Source organism: Anabrus simplex, chromosome 1 (assembly GCF_040414725.1).
Source record: "Anabrus simplex isolate iqAnaSimp1 chromosome 1, ASM4041472v1, whole genome shotgun sequence".
NCBI lineage: Eukaryota > Metazoa > Arthropoda > Insecta > Orthoptera > Tettigoniidae > Anabrus > Anabrus simplex.
Genome location: NC_090265.1, coordinates 802,976,363 through 802,997,558, shown reverse-complemented (window position 1 = coordinate 802,997,558; position 21,196 = coordinate 802,976,363). Strand labels below are relative to the sequence as shown.

The window sequence follows — 21,196 nt, the reverse complement described above, 5'->3', positions numbered from 1 at the left end:
AAGAACTGACTATAGAAACATTCAGAAAATATGGTTTCTTCATGTTTTAATTAGGACTATGTTAGCGAAAATTCACAAACACATATCAAAGACTCCACCTAAAACATACGTCCTAGCGGGAGGCAGAAGAACTCTTAGGGTCGTATTCATGAACGAGACTTTGACTTCGACTTACGTAAGTTCACTTAGTTGAGTTTCGTGGAAGTCTGTTTCATAGACGCAACTTTTACAAAGTAGACTCTGGCGTAAGTAGACTTTGGTAAGTTACGATGTGAAGAATTAGATATGAAGTTGGCAATGAAAACAATGGAAGAGCACTGTAGCATCTCCCATCACTCAATGTTTTTTCTTAATAAAGCGGCAGAAGAAGAAGAAATTCAGCTGTTTCCTGCGTTATAGATCGCGTTATAGACTCTAAACTCAATCCAATCCAGTTAATACAGTTAATTTTTATTTCTCGACGATGGATGGAAAGAAAAAAATTGCCAGCCTTCAACAACTATGAAAGGGAGGTGTTACTAGAACTAGTGAAAGAGAAGAAAGGTAGCCTATAGTTGAAGTCGAAATCAATAAACTTCATCTCGAGGTTGACTATGCCCTGACAATTGAAACTAAAAATCCCTTTCCTATTACGGAATACCTCAGCATGGTTGCCACCTGGACTTATTATTGGTATATGGGTGCAATCTATAGCTCCAACCACTCCAGAGAAACGGGATCTTTCATACACACGTCGCGCATTATTTCGACATTCAGCTTCATTTGGGAACGAAACAAACTGTGGTCTCTTTCGGGCAGTCAGGATCGATATTCTTCTGATTAGTCTACATACTGAGGGCTGGCTTACTCCTCGTAAATCAGCGGAATCAATTTGGAATTTACCTGAAAACCATGGAAGTGTGAAAGGCTATTGTATTTACCATAAGAATGCATTAATCTGTACTGATCATCCCTTAACCTAACTAGATAACACGATGAATAGAAAGTGCAAAAACTGTGCGCTATAGTAACAATAATTTTACTCTTACTTGTAGCATAATATCTTAACGACCGGGCGATTTGTCCGTGCGGTTAGGGGCGCGCGGCTGTGAGCTTGCATCCGGGACATAGTAGGTTCAAACCCCACTGTCGGCAGCCCTGAAGATTGTTTCCCGTGGCAAATGCTGGAGGGCTGCACCTTTATTAAGGCCACGGCAGCTTCCTACCCATTCCTTGGTCTTTCATATCCCATCGTCGCCATAAGACATCTGTATCGATGTGACGTAAAGCAAATAGAAAAAAAATCTTAACGGAATTAGCAACTGTATCATTGGAGGTATGAGTGATCCTCGATTATTATGTTTCTGTAATTCGTCTTCAAACATCGTTAGTACATCTAATACTGTACGTTTGTCGAATCTATATCGTTTTCTGAACTCATTTTCTGTATAAAATTGAACTGGGTTCCGTGCATCTCTTATAATACGCCGAGGATTTGGCACAACGTACCTACTGAATAATTTCCTGGATCTCTTCAATTTCGTCTACAAAATTAACTGCATCGGCAATTTTTCTGATCTCAGAGTCTACTTAAGTACGGAACATCGGCGACTTGGAAGTAAAGTCGCCATCTAAGTTTACTTACCTCCAAGTAGCGATCATGAAATGGAAATGGCGACTTACCGCCTTCTAAGTCTAAGTCTAAGTCTCGTTCATGAATACGACCCTTAACTGCCCCTCATTTCCCGGCCTCATATTCTGGGGAACCCACTTATTTTGTTGAGCCTTTTATCAGTCAACACCATCTTAGGTGGTCCAACCACCTCAGTTTGCTTCTTTGCCTTTTCCACGGCCGTCTAGATCCCTCACTGCGCTCCGTATATGTGCTATTAATAGCTAGAGCGACGCATCGGATCACTCGTTGCGCTCCTTATTGTAGCTAGCTAGTGCGACGCATCAAGTCGGCCGTGCCTCTGCCATCCCATCGCCGGTGATCTTTGATTGTAGGCGTCAACTGCGCATGTGCTGTGGAGTGCAGAATGAATTCTCAGAAGCGCATGAGATTGGCGCATGTGATCCGCTCCGTGGTGCTCTGATCCGAGTTTGTCGTCTTGTCCATTCGAATTCATTTCAGGGTAGCCTGCTGTGGTCTGAGGATGGCGGAGCCCGACGGAAGTAACGGTGTTCAGTTTTTTGAGGGCGTCGAAAAGCTTCTAGAGATATGGTTTTCAAGAGCGGATGGAAATGTAAAACAGTGCGATCTCAGGAACATACCAAGGTAACAATATTGTTGCTGGAATGAAATAGCCACGTTTAAAGCGTTGTACAACCCCTGGTAATTTTAAAATGGAGGCTGCTGTGTTGCTAATTGATGACTATATTTAAGGCTTATTCAGATAAACTTATTTAAAGCAGACTTTTGTTTATTGAATGAGTTGCCATGTGTATACGGTTTATAATTCGCATACAGATATACCGGTTGTCTGACTCGTACTTTTGAGCTCCGTCCTCAATGAATCTTAATTCCCTGTGGCGAAGTGACGTGCTTGTGAAATAATACCCGGCATTAGTGTCGGCTTACGATGATTTATTGCTAACATTTAGTGGTAATCTTACGTTTCAATCAGTTACGCGGTATTTCACGTCTCGTTTCTTGTCTCGTCTGTGTTCTTGTGAAGGATGAGTTCCGAGTGGAAAATAGCTTGGTGAATCATGTTCTAAATTTATCTCGATCAATTTAGTCTCCTTTAGAATCTTAGTGACATAAGCGACGCTTATTAGTGTCATTTTTAGAAAGTAACATCGATAATAAGAGTTACACACTGACATTTTTTAGCCTGGTAGGTCTACAGTATCTGCTGTTGCTCAGATTCCTATTTTGCCTATTATACTTGTTCTTTCCTGTCATTCCTCAAAACACTTTAATTTACACTTCTTTTTTGAAGTTGGTTATTAGGTTATGGAGTAAAGCGTGTAATGACTTAACTTGAAATTGTTTATTGTTTTAATGAGTATTTTGACAGAATAATGAACCGCCTTAGTTTCAGATGATTGACATAATGGGTAAATTTTAATAATTTGTAAATACCTAATTACTGCCTTTCAGAGAGTGAGGAAATTTAGTATTCTTGTATATTATTATTAAAGGTAATAGTTAGATATTGGTGTTAAGAATGTTGGATATGTTGTAATGAGTGCTGACATTTGATCAAATTTGGAAAAGCAAGCAGTGTTGTTGTGGTAAATAGACTTCTGTTAATAGACAAAATCCATTGTGTGGCAACATACTCGCAAAGTTGCTTAAGTTATGCAAAATAAAATACTGAGTCATATTGCAGCTGCCAAGTTTCTCTATGAAGACTTGTAGAATAACTTCGGGTGTATTTTACAGGAATGTCAGTTTCTTTTTCAGATTGCCTCTGTTTAGGAAACTGTCCTGAAGAGAATGTTTCATCGAATTTTGGGGAAAAAAATGGAGTGCTACAGTTTCATCCCCCGATTTTGAAGATTCTTATTGATGAACAACTCACCCAATGATCATTTACTTAAATCTACTTGGAATGGAGCCTGATGTCTTTAGTGAATCATGTTCTTGGCTTTGTTAAATTTTTTTTTTATTTGTGTATTTTGCCATATGCACATCGTTCATTACAGTGGTCTTCCTTGGTATTCACAAATGACATCTTTTGCATAAATCTGGCCAAAGTTATCTCAGTTATATTTCTATCATTAATTCTGCATACATCCATGAGCTGTGCTTTTTTAGTTGAGTTTTCTTTTCTTCCATTTATAAGCTATTTACTATTGTCTTCCCTTTTCTAGAGTTATTAATTTGTAATCACCCTGTAGACCTATCATGCTCTGCATTTTGTGTTAATGTTTTTTTAGTATTTCTGAACTTGTAAGACTACTAAAGTGATCGAACACTTGTGCTTCATTATGCTTCTTCTGGGACCATTGGCTTGATCATGTGTTGGAGTTTTGTTGTATCAAATCTACCATTTGTCCATTATCAGTTTCATCCCACTGTTGAGCTCTTATTGGTTTTAATATAATTTTGAAGTCTAATCTGTATTGTCTGTACTGAATGAACTGTTGAATTCTCTCAGTCCTTACCGCATTGTGAAATTTCTTGGCTTTAATTTTTTGGTACCGTTATCTGATGTAGGGCTGTAGGATAAGTTTATCTTTTATTTCTCCTTGAAAGATCACAACCACTAAGCATGAAAGCAATGATGTCCTTCCTCCACATAGCCTAATGAGTCTTTCCATGCTAAATCACTCTGTCCACTACTTTGCATATTCCAATCTCAATGAAATTTAGTCGATGTGTAGATTTAATGGAAGAAAGCATTCACACCAAATTATAGATCCCTAAGTATTGTACTTTCAATAAATTGATAAAACAAAAGTATTTATTGCCATAACTGAATTGTGTTATCAGTTAAAAGCTCTTGAGACTGAGTTTCAGTTGACATGCAACAGCTATGTTTGCAAATTTTCTGCTTTCAACATTTACCTTTAATTACACACAAAAAAAAAAATCATTTCAAACTATTTGGAATATCGATAGGGTAGAAATTCAGTAAGACTTAACATTATTTTTATAGCATTGTAAGAGCTGCCTCTGTGGATCCGTGGTAGAGTGTCGGCCTCCGGATCCCAAGATAGCGGGTTCGAACCCGGCAGAGGTAGTCGGATTTTTGAAGGGCGGAAAAAAGTCCATTCGACACTCCATGTCGTACGATGTCGGCATGTAAAAGATCTCTGGTGATACATTTGGTATTTACCCGACAAAATTAATTCAATCTCAGCCATAGACGCCCAAGAGAGATCCGGTTTACTCTAGGTCCGCTAGATGGCAGACAGAGTAAACCGGAACGTCGAAATTGACGAGCAGACAGCCAGATGGCGTCAAATCGAAATGTCAGCAAAACGGCAGCTGAGGCCATACGATTATTATTATTATAGCATTGTAAGGATTTAATATGTTGGAAACCTTAAGGGGAATGCCTTGTGGGGGAGCAATATGTTCACTGTGACAATTAAGAACCCACCCGCCATCCTCCAGAAGTAATTTTGCTTTTATAACCTAATGGAAGTTTTCACACGCCATAGTCCCATCGCCTAACTATGTACCAGCATTTCCATTGGGTGAGACACTATGGGATATGACGTCACTCCTAGCAATGAAGTGAATTCCGTTACCAACCCGCGCACAAGAAATACACAATGAAATTTGGTCAATGTATAGATTTAATGGAAGAAAGCATTCACACCAAATTATAGGTCCCTAAGTATTGTACTTCAATGAATTGATAACCTGGGGCTTACGCCCCCAGACCCCCTTTGCTTGATCCAGACGAATGGCTTTGTTACTAACCTACCCTAACCAATCCAGACCAATGGAGGTGTCACGCGGGATACTAGAGTCCTAGAACCGCTTCACAGCTTCTGGGGGCTTATGCCTCCAGACCCCCTTTGCTTGTACCAGACCAATGGTCTAACCAATCCAGACCAATGGCTTTGTCACTAACCTACTGTAACGAGATTCGTAAATAAAAGTAGCGCCGCTGCATTGAGATTCGTAAATAAAAGTAGCGCCGCTGCACTATGACTAATTTTTTATATGAACAGTTGACGGCTCTGTCTACCGCACGATCAAGTCCTTCGCGAGAAGCAAGCGAGAGAGAAATAAATGACAGTGCAATATATCATTACCCAGAATATCAGGCTGGTACAGAAAACATAAGTTGGTGAAATCATATTTTATATAAACATACATTGCATAACAGTACAGGCTACAGTATAGTATATATAGTACACTAAATTTCACAAATTATTCACAGCAGTAGGTTTGTTATTGATTTGGTACACACAAAGTGTGCAAGTCAGCTCTTGATTTACCTCGGTACTGGATTGCAAGATTTTCTTCTCTCTCTCTCTCTGTCTCTCTCTCTCTGTCGCTCTCTCGCTCTCGCTCTCTCTCTCTCTCTGCATGTTGAGATGGCACAATGCAAGTTCATTCCGTTGGTGTTGCATGCATACATCTTCATTATGGACTGCTGTGTCTTTCATTGTTAATTTGGAAAGCCTCTGTGCATTTACCAAACTCCTCCACAATCCTATTTGGGACTAGCTCTGTGGGCTTGTTTAGTTCCATACCTCTTATTTTTAAATCATTAGAAATGAATCTAATCATCACCCGGGTCTCTTACTTCTTACCCTCCATGACAGTCCATTATTCTCTTAGGTAAGATCCTCTCCACTCGCTTCACGTGACCCACCACCGAAGCCGGTTTATGCGTACCATTTCATCCATAGGGTTCATTCCTGTCTAGCCTTTCTCCTCATTCCGAATACTCTCCTGCCTGTTTGTAGCAGCGATCATTCTTGCTACTTTCATATGTTGCTTCTAACTTATAAGATCCTTAGCTCACCTAGCTTTAAGTCCCATACAAGTAAGTTGGTTTGAAAACAGACTGAAGACTGATTTTGTGGTTTTCCTAACTGAAATCAACATAGGCCATTACAAAAACGTAAGTATGAATGTAGCGATTAAAAGCAATGCTGTCATATAAAATACTCGATCAAATGGAAAGCCGCACGTTTTATCACTTTTAACGAACAGTGCTGCGGTTAAATTGCGGTGCCCATCTAATAGTCCAAAGTTCCGGAGCTGGGATGACCAGGCCGCAGATTGCCATGAACTCATCTGCCATTATTCTGCTAAATATGCACACTGTTCATTCCAATCGGTGCCTCAGAGTAGGGATTGAATAGCCCGAATGCTATGACGATCCAGTGTGTTACGTACCAGTAGTATCAGAAAATTTATAAACCGGGGGAATGGCATGCTAAAGAAGAAAGTTATCTAACTCCCCAGCTGCTGCCCATCAGTATTCAGGCAGGCTGTTGCACTCTGTACGACTGGGTGAGTTGACCGTGTGGTTAGCGGTGCGCAGCTGTGAGCTTGCATCCGAGAGATGGTGGATTCAAACCCCATTGTCGGCAGCGCTGAAGATGGTATTCCGTGGTTTCCCACTTTCACACCAGTCAAATGCTGGGCCTGTTCCTTAATTAAGGCCTAAGGCACTCCTAGCCCTTTCCTATCCCATCGTCGCCATAAAACCTATCTATGTCGGTGTGACGTAAATGAAATAAAAATACTCTGTACGCAGCAGTAATCCTATCTATCGGAGATAAGGGGCAACAGAAGACACAATGCAAATAACGACAAACAATGGTCAATGTAATGTTATTGTTGATCAAAGTTATGAGCTTTCTATATTGTAGGCCTTCACATTTAGTTTTCTTTCGACTCTGTGATTTGTAAAATATTTTATACCGTAAAATGTAGTTTCTTATTCTTCGACTTTACACATCGATTTTCATTAAATACTGTTTACCCATTTTCTCATTACTCGGCGCTGATATGGACTTAGTAACAAAAATCCAAATTCATGAATATCTTTGTGATCATAGCCAGTACGGTAACAATGTATAAGACATGAATAATAAGAAATTTAATACTATATAACCTTATTTATGTAGCATTCATCAATTACACCTCTAATAAGAAATATTTGAGAATTACATTTTAGGCCTTCCCCTAAACTACCATTTCACTCAGCGTGAATAAAATAATTTACAGCCTAGACTATAGCGACTTATTTCCTGACTTTGCATACCGGTTTTCATCAAGATAGGACTACTAATAACAATATTTGAGAATTAAATTTTAGGCCTTCCCCTAAACTACCATTTTTCTCAGCGTGAATACAATTGATAGCCTAGATTGTAGCAACTTATTCCCCAAATGTGCATACCCATTTTCTTTAAAATACAACCACTAATAACATAAATATTTGAGAATTTAATTTTAGGCCTTCCCCTAAACTACCATTTCACTCAGCGTGAGTAAAATGATTCATAGGCTATATTGTAGAGGCTCTTCCTCAGACTTCACGTACCGATTTTCATTAGACCACTAATAACATAAATAGTTGAGAATTGAATTTTAGGCCTTCCCCTAAACTACCATTTCACTCAGCGTGAGTAAAATGATCTATAGCCTAGATTGTAGAGGCTCATCCCCAGACTTCACATAGCGATTTTCATTAAATTCTCTTCAACCGTTTTCTCGTGATGCGTGTACATACATAGACAGATAGACAGAAATTACGGAAAAGTAAAAACTTCATTTTCTTGTTACTATGGACATGACCAATACAGAAATACCATTATTTTCAAATTCTGAGCAATGTACAGACAAAACTCTTTATTTTATATATATAGATAGTCACGCTAATGCAGATAAGTTTTCGGTGACTATGATAAGAAAAGACAAGTTGTGGTGATTATTGTTTAAAGAGGAGCTTTGGGGAAGAAGAGCTGTGGCCATAATAACAGCCCTAATATTTGCCTGGTGTAAAAATAGGGAAACTACGGAAAAACGACCTTTTGGGCTGCCGGTGATGTTTCGAACCTGCAATCTCCAGAATGCAAGCTACATCTACTGTATATGGCACGTACAACACATTTGATTACACAATACTAGAGCCCTGCGCGGATATATAAAATAATATCCGCTCCGTGTCCGCACTTCCTTCATCCGCATCTGCGAATGAAACCTTGTTCCTTCCTTCCTTCCTTCCTTCCATTAATTGTGGCCGGAGACAGTCTTAGGTCACATTTATGGCTTTATGGTCTCAAGGCTCTTTATATATCACTATTCTCCCATACCAATGTCAAAGGTTGCCTAACAAGCATACCCGAGTGAAAATCAATAAACATCATTATTTAGAAATTATCAGCAAAATTATTTGCACTGCCATACAGTTTGTATCCGCCAAGGCATTAACTTTGCGGATATACAATCCGCGGATATCTGCATCCATGCAGGGCTCTACACATTACTACCGTTTCATCTTCCCTTCCTCGAAGCTATTTAAGTTTAGATTACGCTCTCTGTAACAACGCTATAATCAAAGCTACACTTCCCCGTACGGTGGCGTGTCGTTAATATTATGAGATTTAATTTCCACCGAAAGCAGTATTCTTATCCGTGGGCAAATCATGCTCATGCTTAGCCATATTTGAGTAATGTGTAGGAAGACAAACAGCTGACTGGCGGTCGGCACATGCATTAACAAATTTCATTGGTTGCGACAAAGAGTTGCATGAAAGATACTTCTATCTCCATTTTAAACCAATATTGAAGCTTTAAACAATGTCTGGTTAAACACCGTCTGAACATTATTTATGCAATAGAAGATAGTGCTCGATTTAGACGTTCTTTAGGTAGACGTTGTCTAAGGCTTAAAACTAGTCATTTCTGCAATCGCCCAGTGATGGTTTACAGTGTTCATTTAACTTTTTTACATTACAGAGCACATGGCATATCGTATTAATTTGATCGTGTTATGAGTGCCTGTGATTTATTGCCCCTTGAAATAACACGTTTTCAGAATGGTCCTTAGTATTTGGCGTGAAATTGCGCATAGTAGTTTTTCCTTTTTCTAGGTCCATGGATCAATTTACAGTGATGACACCCAGGTAGGGGAGAGTCTTACCGACCATAAGGGGAAATTTAAAGTTGTTTGATGTTCATAAAAGATCTTTAGGTTATACACATTATTTGGATTGCCCATCTCTGAAAAAATAAAGGGCTTGTGAACCACCCCGGTATATATCAATCTTTTGGAGTGATTTTTAATCAGATGTTCCTGCTCATTTTGAGCCATCTTCAGCGAAATAATTTAATAATAATAAATCTTTATTAATCATTAATAAAGATACAGCACACAAATTGTGCATGGTATAAACAAAGTTTGTCATATGTACTGTCACCTCACTATTACAGAAGTTCACAATGGATAATCCCAGGTTTTTGCATATAATTACATGATATCGACTGCAATGCTCACTGCACAGCTTGCAAATACAGGATTCATCAGGGTCATGGAAGTATACTCAGTGTTACACAGTTCATGGTGATACCCATGCACTGCCATAGAGTTAAAGAAATGTTGCATGTCTTGATTAGTCTTTGTCGATGTTCTATTCATCATTGCCTCTGTTGAGTAAAAATCAAGCCAGTTTTCTCCCTCTTCACTCTGTCCTGCAGTAATTTTTCCCAAGCGTCCGTGGATGCCCTCGCTTCATTCGGAGGTCCTCAATGAAGGTCTCCTTTGCAAGGCCATATGCAAGCCTTGATTTTGTGTATTTTGATATTCTCAGTGTAGCTTTCAAAGCGCGACTTGACTGCTTCAGTCTTCAGCTCAGCCAGACCCAGTTTATCCCATATAATTTCCAGTCTGAATGTGGCAATTGGCACAAATTTTGCATTGAATAGTTTCATAGCAGTTTCTAGTTAAAGCTTGGTAATTGTTTTAATATTGTATATGGCTTTGGTGGCCACTGTTGCTCTAGACTTCATGTGAATTCTATAGGTTGTTGCTGTTGTTTGCATGGTCAGTTCTACATGAATGGATGTTTAGAGGATCATTAAAACCAGTGAGAAAGAATATATAAAATTCAAGTGAGACATGGTGAATCTAAAACAAAACAAGGTTGTGGCAAGGTTGGAAACCTCCCAGTCTAAAAGTTTTGTAGGCCTATGCCACTCTAAAATGAGGATAAAATCACAAATTAAAATCTAAGAACAGTCCATCTTCAATAAGTCACATGTTCATGTAGTCTTAACACATTGCTGTCCGGCCCATCTGATGTATAACTGGCCCCTGTGGCCGGAAGGTTTTGGCAGAGACGTGGAGTTATTGCAGGGTATCATAATTTAATAATTTTAGGTTAATTCACAGTTATATCTGTCCACTTTAAAGTTTTTGGTGAGATTTTATATTTCGGTTCATTCTTGTATTTATATCTGTTTGATTCCTCGACCATATACGCCAACAAATCATTACAAATGAACAACTTGACATCATAACCTATATTTTCAGGTTCACTCGGCGAAATTTTAACGCCAGGCGTCCACGAGAAAGACTCCAAAAATAGTATAATATCCTGTTAGGCCACTCACTGCCAGAAATAGGGAGAATATTATCAACAGTACTTTCATCTAGACCATCTTTGCTATCTGAAGCATCAGGTCATTGCTCACATGGTGCAATAAACGTGTCATTCAACGCATCACTTCCACATAAATGCATGACTCTAGCACTAGAATTATCATTAGACAATTCTTCTTCACTCTCCTCACAATCACGGGAAACATATAACAAATTATCAGCGTATAATTCATGTATAATATCACCAGGAGTCAGTCCAGTGTTTTTGTTTACCGGGTCTGCCATTTTTGTTTACTAGCATTGATGGATACACGGAAGATATTCGAAGGTAAAAACAAATGCAACTGACGCACTAAAACGGGCAAAACCAGTACTAAAAGAAGCATAGTTTTTCTACCATTTAGGCACATCAACGATAATCTCCAAATAGTTCCTCAATAACCGTTAGATGGCATCAGAAGGCAGACTTGCACAAACACGTATTTATACGTGATCGGCTGCAGAGCGCCGTGCTTGAAAACACGTATTGATACGTGAGCGGACAGCATTGTGTTCAGGGCAACACAAGCTAGTGGACATAGTTTAAGAGAGAAAGGCCAAGTACAGCGTTGTGACTCTAAATAGTGGAAACAGTCAATATCATATTTAGTCCAGTGTGTAATGGAAAGATGTATGAATATATGTGAAAAGCTTGAGCTAGTAGACAAGAGATAAAAATGAAAAAACTTGTGACTTATGAAATAATTACCCTCTTGGACGACCTGACCTTGTTGGTTTAGAGGTCTCGCTTTCAGTAGTCATATTTGTGGCTGATTGAACTCTGTATGATTGGAAGAAGTGGAGGGAGCAGTTATGCAGATGGGGAAGGGGAGGGCTGGTGTTGAGTTGGAGTGCTGGAAGAGGGGTTAGTTGTTATATAATTGTTGGCAAATAAATGGAATGAATGTTTAGAGTATTTAAAAAAAACTCATTTAAATTGTGAGAAGGGTTTTTAAGTTCGTCTGATTTGGATGCTTTGAAGAATGTTGAGCAAGGTGCCACAACAATTGATCAAGATCTGAAGATCCTATATTACGAACAAAGGGACACCTTGCTCAACGTTCTCGAGCATCCACATCATATTGTTCAGTAAAATAACCCTATTTGAGAGCATTATTAATTGGAATATAATCCAAATGAATGTTAAGTTGCGTTTCTGCAAATGCGTGGAATTGCATCGGTATGAAGAAAGTCCATAGGAGTCAGAAGAATGTCTTGAGTTTAGTTGTCTTTTCTGTTGTCCACTATATGCTATCAAAAGGAACAAATTGTTAGGTTGCCTGAGTTACTGCAGTGTAAACTTTTCCCCACCAGTTTCTGATATATTTGTGAAAAAGTGTTTCATTTCAGCTTTTATCTGTTTCTTAGATAAGCTTTTTAACTCATTGCAATATTCTGTGCAAGTATTTTTTTCTAGGTAATGCATTAATCACATTTGATATTGCATTCTTATAAACTATAGCCCTAACATACTTTTAGGTGAAATAGTGCTACCTTCCTCGGAGGAGAATAATAATATATTAATATTAATAATAATAATAATAATAATAATAATAATAATAATAAAATCGTAGCTCCTACTTTCCATTTTATTTTATAATAGTATACTGTAATATGGTAATATAAGACTAAAACTGGTAGTATGCACTTGTTAACATTTATATTGCTAAAGAACTATAATAAAACAAAAATAACTCGCAACCTTCAAATCGTTAAGCGAGCAATTTCCCGCTGTTCCATGAGAAGCAGATGTTGAATGACTTGGTCTTGAATGCCGTAGTTCAGCATAGTTCAGAGTGGTTTTACTGTGTATCTACAAGCGCACGTATCATGTAACAGCACTGGGATCTGAAGTGGAACTTAGAAATATATTCACTGTTCAAGAATGGCCACTTTTTTACAGCTGTACATACTGTAAAATTGTTTGAATCTAAATTACAAAAATTACTTCATTAATATTTTTTATGTCTAGTTACGGCGCCAGTCCTGGAAGTGGGAGATTTGATTTACAGTCTATTAGCAACTTGCACGTTACAGATAAGGATCATGTGGCCATCAGTCCCCTCTCAAGGGTCTGTTGTAGACTGATTCACAATGTGTGTGTGCTGCTTGGGGAAGTGCCTGTTACGGTTGACATTGGACCCCTGGACAAAACCTTCTAAACCAGGTCTAAATATTCTGTCCATGATCGGAGTAGGTGGCATTTTGGGAGGATTCTTTCAGACATGGCTTCAGAACTTTTGAAAGATGTCCAGGGTGGTGTCCCACCCAAATCTTCAACTTTATATTTCCTGGGGTGGGGGCTACATCTTGATAACAAGAACAAAGGGATGAAATAGGTGCTGATTTCTCCAAATTCCTGGTTCCTGACAGGGATGACTTCAAGTTTGTGAATAGCATCATGTTCTCCATGCATATTAAAGGAATCTATGGAGAACTTGGACTTAAGATTAGAAATGGTAGCTTATTATTTAGACCCACAGTGTATCTCAGATTGGAGATTTTGCTGAAGTGTGCACTTTGGTGATTTTGGTGATTTTCCTGTCAAAGTGAAAAAACAAATCTCTGAACCAGATCTGTGGTGTTATTTTCCACCGGGATCTGGTATTGAACATAGATGAAGAGCTTGAGGAAGATATGAAGTACTGTGGTGCAGTGATAGTCCAGAACATTATACAAGGATGTTGCCACGGGTGCCTTAATTATTTCCTCTCAGCTTTCTCTCCTTCCAGGTTATGGGTATGTTAAGGTCACTTACTACCAAAGTGATGGGACGCCATACAACCTGCCATCTCCCATGCGGTGTTGTAACTGCCAACGCTTTCGGCACGTTAAATCTAGGTGCACAAAAGTCTATTCGTGCTAATTGTAGACCTGATGGCCACAAAGTGACATAGTGCATGCCTTCATCTCACCGCACTAGTTTTGCTGAAATCCACCTTCTTCAGGATAGGAACTGTCCCATATATATCTCGAGGGGGGGGGGGGGGGGGAATGGCAGATCTAAGAGTTGAAAATCCTGGACTGTCCTTCATAGCAGGAAGCCTGCAAAGAGTACAGTATGATGAACACTCCATTAAAACAGCTGGATAATTGATTCCCTCAGATAAATCTTTTAATGTTCTAGATAAATGACCACCTATTCTGAAAAAATGTATGTCTTCTGTGCCCGTTGCTTCCAGAAGCAATATTTCAGAGTAAATCTGAAGGATTCTGCTCTACTTTTGGTCAACAAAAAGAATATGGTTGTGAAAGCAATTTTGCAGTCAAAACTGGGAGCGGGGGAGAGGAGACGGAAACTACCTCCCTAAAACAGTTGGCAAAGACACCGGTGCATTCGGCGGAGGTACCATCAATTGGGACTGGGAGGATGCCTCCCAGCACATTTAGAAAATAGGCCATCAGGGAGGAGGATAGTCCCAAGGACATCTTCCATGCTGCGTGCATTGGGGAATACCATCCATTCTCAATTTGGCGAGGAGATGGAGGTCGAGGTGTAACTTCCATCCTCGAACATAAAACGGAATGAAATGGATTTCTGTTGAAGCCCTAGCACTCTTGTGTACATTATGACATTGTTATAGTGGAGCTGTTACTGTTTTGACAGACATATTATTGACTATGCCAGCTTATATCTGTTTGCTGTTGATATACCTTGTCTTCAAGAGACTAACCTCAGATCTATCAGACTTTCATGAGAGGTTTTAAGCTATATTCAAAAGGGTAGGCAAATTCCAACAGGTCTGTTGGTGTTTGTGCTCTGGTTAGTTCTGATGTCTTCAATGAATGGATACTTTTGAGAACAGTTGGTAGCAGGTACTGTCTGTGAAGGATTACCTGTTATGGCTGTAGGTTGTAATGTGCGTATCCTGCCAGAACAGCCTCTCTATATCAGTGATGGGATTTGATTAATAAATTCCCTTGGCCTTTTGATTGTGGGCGATTTTAATGCCCATGAACTTCTATGGGGCTCTTGCTCATTGTCCCAGAGGAAGGCAAGTGGAGAAGTTGATCAGAGAGCTGGATTTATGTATCTGTCCAAATAGGTGGGACATATTCTCAATGTCTTGCACAAGAATGGAATTCCACAGTGATCGGTACAGTATTACTCTATTTGCAATAGCCATCAGTTGTATTGTTGCTGCTGCTGGTCCTTCAGTCGTACCTGCGCAATGTACAGATGGTTTAGCTCTTTATTGTAGTGCTTATAAAATGGCTACTGCTGAGTGATTGTTACAAGCTCTAGTACTTGGCACGTAAGTCTATACACTAAAAAGCAAATATTACAGCCCTTTTTTTTTTTTTTTTTTAAATGGCTCATTACTGTTGCCAACTTCACTGGTTACATTTTGAAACCACACTTAACCTGCTGCCTTCCATGCTTTGGGCACATGATATCCAGGTGCTCAAAAATATCTATTTGTGCTAAATGGGATAATATTGGACCATTCCTGGGTGCTTAACTTTTTGTCAGGCTGTGTATATTACATACACACATTCCATAAGTAAATAAGAACACAAAAAGGCAAAGTATGTACACCGTACCAAGGACAAGATTAGGTTAAGGAAATTTCCTTCCATTTCAACTGAATTGATCTTTGTAGATGAGGTAACATTGCTTTCCTTTTTGGAGGAGTTCTTGCAGATTTTCCTGCCTCTTATACATCCTATTAGAATTCTATACATAAGAATGTAAACTTCAATAATGGAGGTTCTCTTACCCAAGTAAATGATAACTCAAGATATTCATAATTAAGTTGGTTTTCAAGCTCAATGAGGAATTAAGGAAATAAACACTATCTCTCAATCACTCAAATTAATGCTATATATTTCTGCCTTTATTTTGATATATGCATTATTATAACCATATTCTTCCGGTGTTTGACTGGTGTAAATAATTCAGCTCTCTTCTTGGAATTTGCTATTACAAGTCAGACTGAAGTGAAACCTGGCTGTAATAATACATGCAAGCAAATACACTGCCTGACAAAATTAAGCACCCAGGAGTGGTTGAAAGTGAATGAAACTACATATGCTGAAATATCCTGTGCCTTTATTCAACTTATTACAGTATGGGATGAAAGAGGAAAGGCCGTTGGCAGTTACAGGTGGAATGTTGGCGCCAGGTCAGTAAGGTGTCGCCGTCGTCACCCCCTCCCCCGGCTTCAAAGAGCCTTTGGATCCTCTCTTGAGGCAAGTTAATCCAGTTGTTGCAGCTGTCCCTCCAGATCCCGTAGGTTAGTACTGGCACAGTCCCCTTCGAATGTTATCCTACACGTGTTCAGTGATCGAGAGGTGCGGGGATCTTATTGGCCATGGGAGGACCGCAACATGCTCTAGGCAGTCCGTAAGACACCTGTGCTGTATGTGGATGTGCGTTATCTTGTTGGAACACTGTCCCAGGGTGCTGTGCCATAAGGGGTAGGACATGCGGACGCACAGAATTATGGGCGCCCATATGACAGTTTCTAGGGGGGAGGAGGAAGATAAATGGCGATTTGTGTTCTGCGGTAGAATAACCCACGGTATCCCGTGCCTGTTGATGGGGGACGGTACTACCGCTTTTACGTAATACTGACTTTTACATTATTCTTGAAAGGAAAACACGTGACCACCAGATTTTTGCCTTTCCCTGAGAGCTAGAGGAGGGGCCGCGTCTCCACCTTGCCCCCGGGGTATGGGCGCCCTTGCACAGAATGTCTGTATTGCTGTAAATTAAAATTTTACAATTTTATTGATATCACCTTCTCAGTACTTTCCAATCCTTGTGACTGGGATATAATTATTCTACTTAGGTTGTTGTGGTACATGTTTCACTTGTCCTAGCAAGCATCATCGGCCACTCAATTCTCTAAATTAGTCATTAGTAAGATTGTCCCATAAGAACTAATTGTTTACAGTCATTAATGTATGATAATTTGATACATTTTGTTGGATCACATTTTATTAAAAGTGGATGATTGAACTGTTTGATTATACACCTAAGATTTTAGAGGGTTGTATATTATCTTCCCATCTAATGGGGTTAAAATGTAAGTATAACGTCAAAACACACCGGTATTTGACAGTATACAAGGTAAAAATGCTGGTTGAACAGCAAGTAAACAAGTTCGATTAATGTGGAATCATAGAGTAAAATGTTGAACATGTAAAGAAAGAATTGTTTCATTGTCTCCATATTTATGGAATCTAATATGCTTATAGTTGTAAAGCTGTGCAGTTTATCTTCAGTAAGCGTCTAAAAGGGGAGTTCAACATGAGTCTTGTATGTAAAAGAAACTGCTATGTGGTGCATGTTGAAGTCTGAAAAATAAGATGAAAATATGTGTGAATTGCTATAGTTTTAATTTGTTCTATTTAGTTGAATTTTGAACTTGACCAGCGGCGTTGGCTGTACCCGTATTTGGTGGGGGGTGGGCGGGGCATTGAGGTCGCTGGTGGTATGCGGAGGGGAGGTAGTATGGCTAGGCGACGGGAATTAGCTGCTGTAGTCGCAGGGATATTATTGACGAATCTATAATAAAAAATTTATTAAATGTTACGAGATACCAGTAGATTAGGAATTTTGTTCAATTATCGGACTCTGTTTCAGAGATGTCATTTAGATTTAGATTCCCGTTGAAGTATTGATCTAAAAAGATGCGTTTTCAAATTCTGTCATCAAACTACCTTTATTTATAAGCTTCATGATCTGAAGATCTTGATCTATTGTGGTGAAGCTATGTCCCGTCTCCTTCATATGATTGCTCATAGCAGAATATTTGTTTAGAAGCATTAGAATGCTCTAAATGTCTTGTTTGAAAGCTACGCCCAAATTACAATAGGCACACTTGAATCTATAAATCCACGAATTTGAATAACTGTTGTTGAATTTTCTATGGAATTTAGAAATATATTTTGGTTTGTATTGAGAGTTCAAAATGCAATGTTGACATAGTGTTTTCTGATATAGTTGGTGATTTGATATACAGCAGTTTGTAAAGGTAAAAGCAGCAATTTTCTAAAAGGTTTTTCTGGGGTTAAATTGGTTACAGTTTTTAGGTTTTTTAAAGCTAATTAATAAAATTGCACCATATATTATGGACCTGTGTATATTTGGAAATTGCGGAAGTGTAAAGTGTTGAATACAAGGAAAGGACCGTTAAGGACAACACAAACACCCAGTCCCCAAGCCAGGGATATTAATAATTTACAATTGAAAACCCCTGACCCGGCCGGGAATCGAACCTGGGACTGCCGAGTGACAGGCAAACGCTTTGCCCCCTACACCGCCGAGCCGGACAGTTTTTAGCTTGATTTTATTAATCATGTCCAACTTATAGCCATTAAGCCAGCTAGTAGTTTAATATAATATAGGTTTTTTTTTCTTCTAACGGTTGATAGAGGAATCTTAAACGCTCTATTTTATAAACTAAAAAAAAGGCCCGCTTGTTTAGAATGTGGGTGAAAAGAATCATTTATGGTTAAAGGAGCACAAGAAGGTTTTCTGTAGATTTGAAATGCAATTTTATTATTAACTCTAGTAATAGTTATATCCAAGAAATTTAAGGACCATCAATTTCATCCTCTGTAAAAGTGATTTTATTGTTGAGCCAATTGTTTTTTCTTATCAACGATGGTGAATGTGTCAACATATCTCAGCCATAGATGGTGACCATTGATCTTATTTATTCTATTAGCCTCTAGATTATCCATATGGATATTAGCTAAAATGCCCAAAACGGGATTGCCCATTGCCAGTCCCTTTTGATGATAGATTTTATTATTAAAGGTGAAATAATTATTCAAAACAAAACTTAATAAAGTAGACTGCTTCAGATTTAGTTAAATTACTGTGATTAAAGAGATTCATGTTTATTATATTTATAGTTTCATTTACAGGAATACTTCAATACATATTAGTAATAGCGTATGTGACCATTATGTGATTTGGTTGTAGCTTAAATTTAGTTAATTTTGCACAGAAGCCGACTGAATTTTTTACATAAGATTCATTATTGAATTTAAAATGTTTGCTGAGAAAGTAATGTAAAAATTTTGAAACTCTTAAGTGGGGCTGTTCCTGCTGAGGGCATACAGGTATCTCTTTTATGGATTTTAGGTAAGGCCTTGGCTGTTGGTAATTTAGGATTCACGATTGTAAGTTTTTGATATTCGTGTTCCTGTATAAGAAAGGATGAATATTTCAATAGATTCTTTAAATTTCTTTGAAGTTTTGATATGGGATCTTTGTTTACTATAGTATACGCATTGTAAGAAAAGAAATCCTGTTTTGACATAATCATTGTTATTCAATAAAACAGTAGTGGATCCCTTATCGGCTTTCGTAACGATTATATCATGCTTAATCTTACTTTTTAATTAGAATATTTGTTTTTTAAGACCTGGTTTTGAATTGGTTAATTTATTAAGTAGGGAAGTTTCATTTTAATATGTCTGATATTAAGATTATCATAATCAAGTTTTATGATGTTGGACTCAATTTCAGCAGTTGTAGTAATTAGGTCGTCTGCTTTTTTAGAATTAGGCCAATTAAATTTCATGCCCTTCTTAAGAAGATTCAGTTCACTGTCCAAAAAATTAGTATTTGATAAGTTTACAGTTGTGGGCATATGGGATAATATTGGACCATTCCTGGGTGCACATACACATATTCCATAAGTCAATAAGAGTACACAAAGGCCAAGTCTGTGAACAGTACCAAAGACAAGACAAGGTTAACCAATTTCCATTTCAACTGAATTTATCTTTATAGAGGAGGTAAACACACTCCTACTTACTGAAGGGAGAAGACAGCTGCTGCCCCTCCCCCCCTCCTTCCCCTGAAATTTTTGTCTTGGTTATTTGTAACTTTTACTGTAAACTACAGTACGCCTTTGTTCTTTTTAAGAGATGGAAGGGAGGATTATTTGCAGATGTTGTTTTGCAATTAAAGAATTGTATAACCTAGAAATTTTGTGACCAGTATGGATATGCTGAAAATTGATACACTGTTGTGCTAGCTGCGTTGGTGGATCAGCAAGTTTTCTGGTTCGATCCCAGCTGATGTGGTCTGTTTTTAAGGATGGTCAAAATCTTGGCTCTCTGTTGCTGTTAGCATGTTTAAGATCCCAGGTGACTCGCTTTGTCACCTGACAAAACAAAATAAAACCAGCAATAGTAGATGTAATATATTAACAATGTATTCAATGGGATTTTTTTTACATTTAAATTGATGTAATTGAAAAACCGTCAATACGGAATGAAATTCATACTGTGCAGACGTGCCAAGTCTCCCGATTTGAGTGGGAGACTCCCGATTTTTCATCGTTCCTCCCGATCTCCAGGTCCGATCTCCCGATTTTCAAAGCAATATCCGTAATTTTCGTATTATTTTAAACTCCCGTGGATTTCCTCGCTCTATCGATATATGGCCGAGTATGGCTAGTCGATAGTAGTTCTAATAATGATACCAGATGGCAGTACGGGGCACGGTGGCCAGTCATATGCTGCTCTTTGGTCTATAATAGTCATTCTCTTTGCAAGTGAGTCAAGCGAGTAACATTCTCTTTGGAGTAACCTAACCTCAGAAACATAGTCGTTCTACCCGGAGCAAGACCTGCAGAATTGCTCGTGTTGTGCCTTAATATTTTTTTTGCCAAAATGTCAAAAAAAGAAATATGATGCAGTGTTTAAAATTGCTTGTAGGGAAGAGTTTCCGTGTTTGAGTGAATCCAGAAAGGGACCAACGTTCACATTCTGTACTATATGTAGGTGTGATTTTTTTAATTGCACATGGCGGGAAATGCGATATACTCAAGCACATGCAAACGAAAAACATAAGGAGAGTGTTCAGTGTGTAGAAAGAAACTGAACTTATCATGTAAAAACCAAGATGTAAATCCTGTGACAAATGCCGAGGTGTTATTTACGTCATTTATAGTAGAACATAACCTGCCTGTAAATTGTGCGGATCACGCGCGACTTTTGTCTCACAAAATGTTTCCTGATTCGGAAATCGCTAAACGATATGGGTGTGCTAGAACGAAAACAGCGGCTATCATTACAGAAATGTGCATGGAAGAAAGGGCGAAAATTTTATCACATTTGAAGGTGAATGCATTTTCTGTTGCTACTGATGGTAGCAATAAAAGCGACTTGAAGAT

The 21,196-nt window shown here is 38.5% G+C and overlaps 1 protein-coding gene across 1 annotated transcript in view; it reads left to right on the top strand.

Moving 5' to 3' along the window:
- The first annotated feature begins 2,026 nt into the window (after positions 1-2,026).
- Positions 2,027-21,196, top strand: part of SamDC (S-adenosylmethionine decarboxylase) — a 122,343-nt gene continuing 103,173 nt past the window's right edge. Inside the window, exon 1 of the mRNA XM_067136317.2 lies at positions 2,027-2,257. Coding sequence (XP_066992418.2) covers positions 2,136-2,257 — 122 coding nt within the window. The 5' untranslated portion in view covers positions 2,027-2,135. The remainder of the gene's footprint in view (positions 2,258-21,196) is intronic.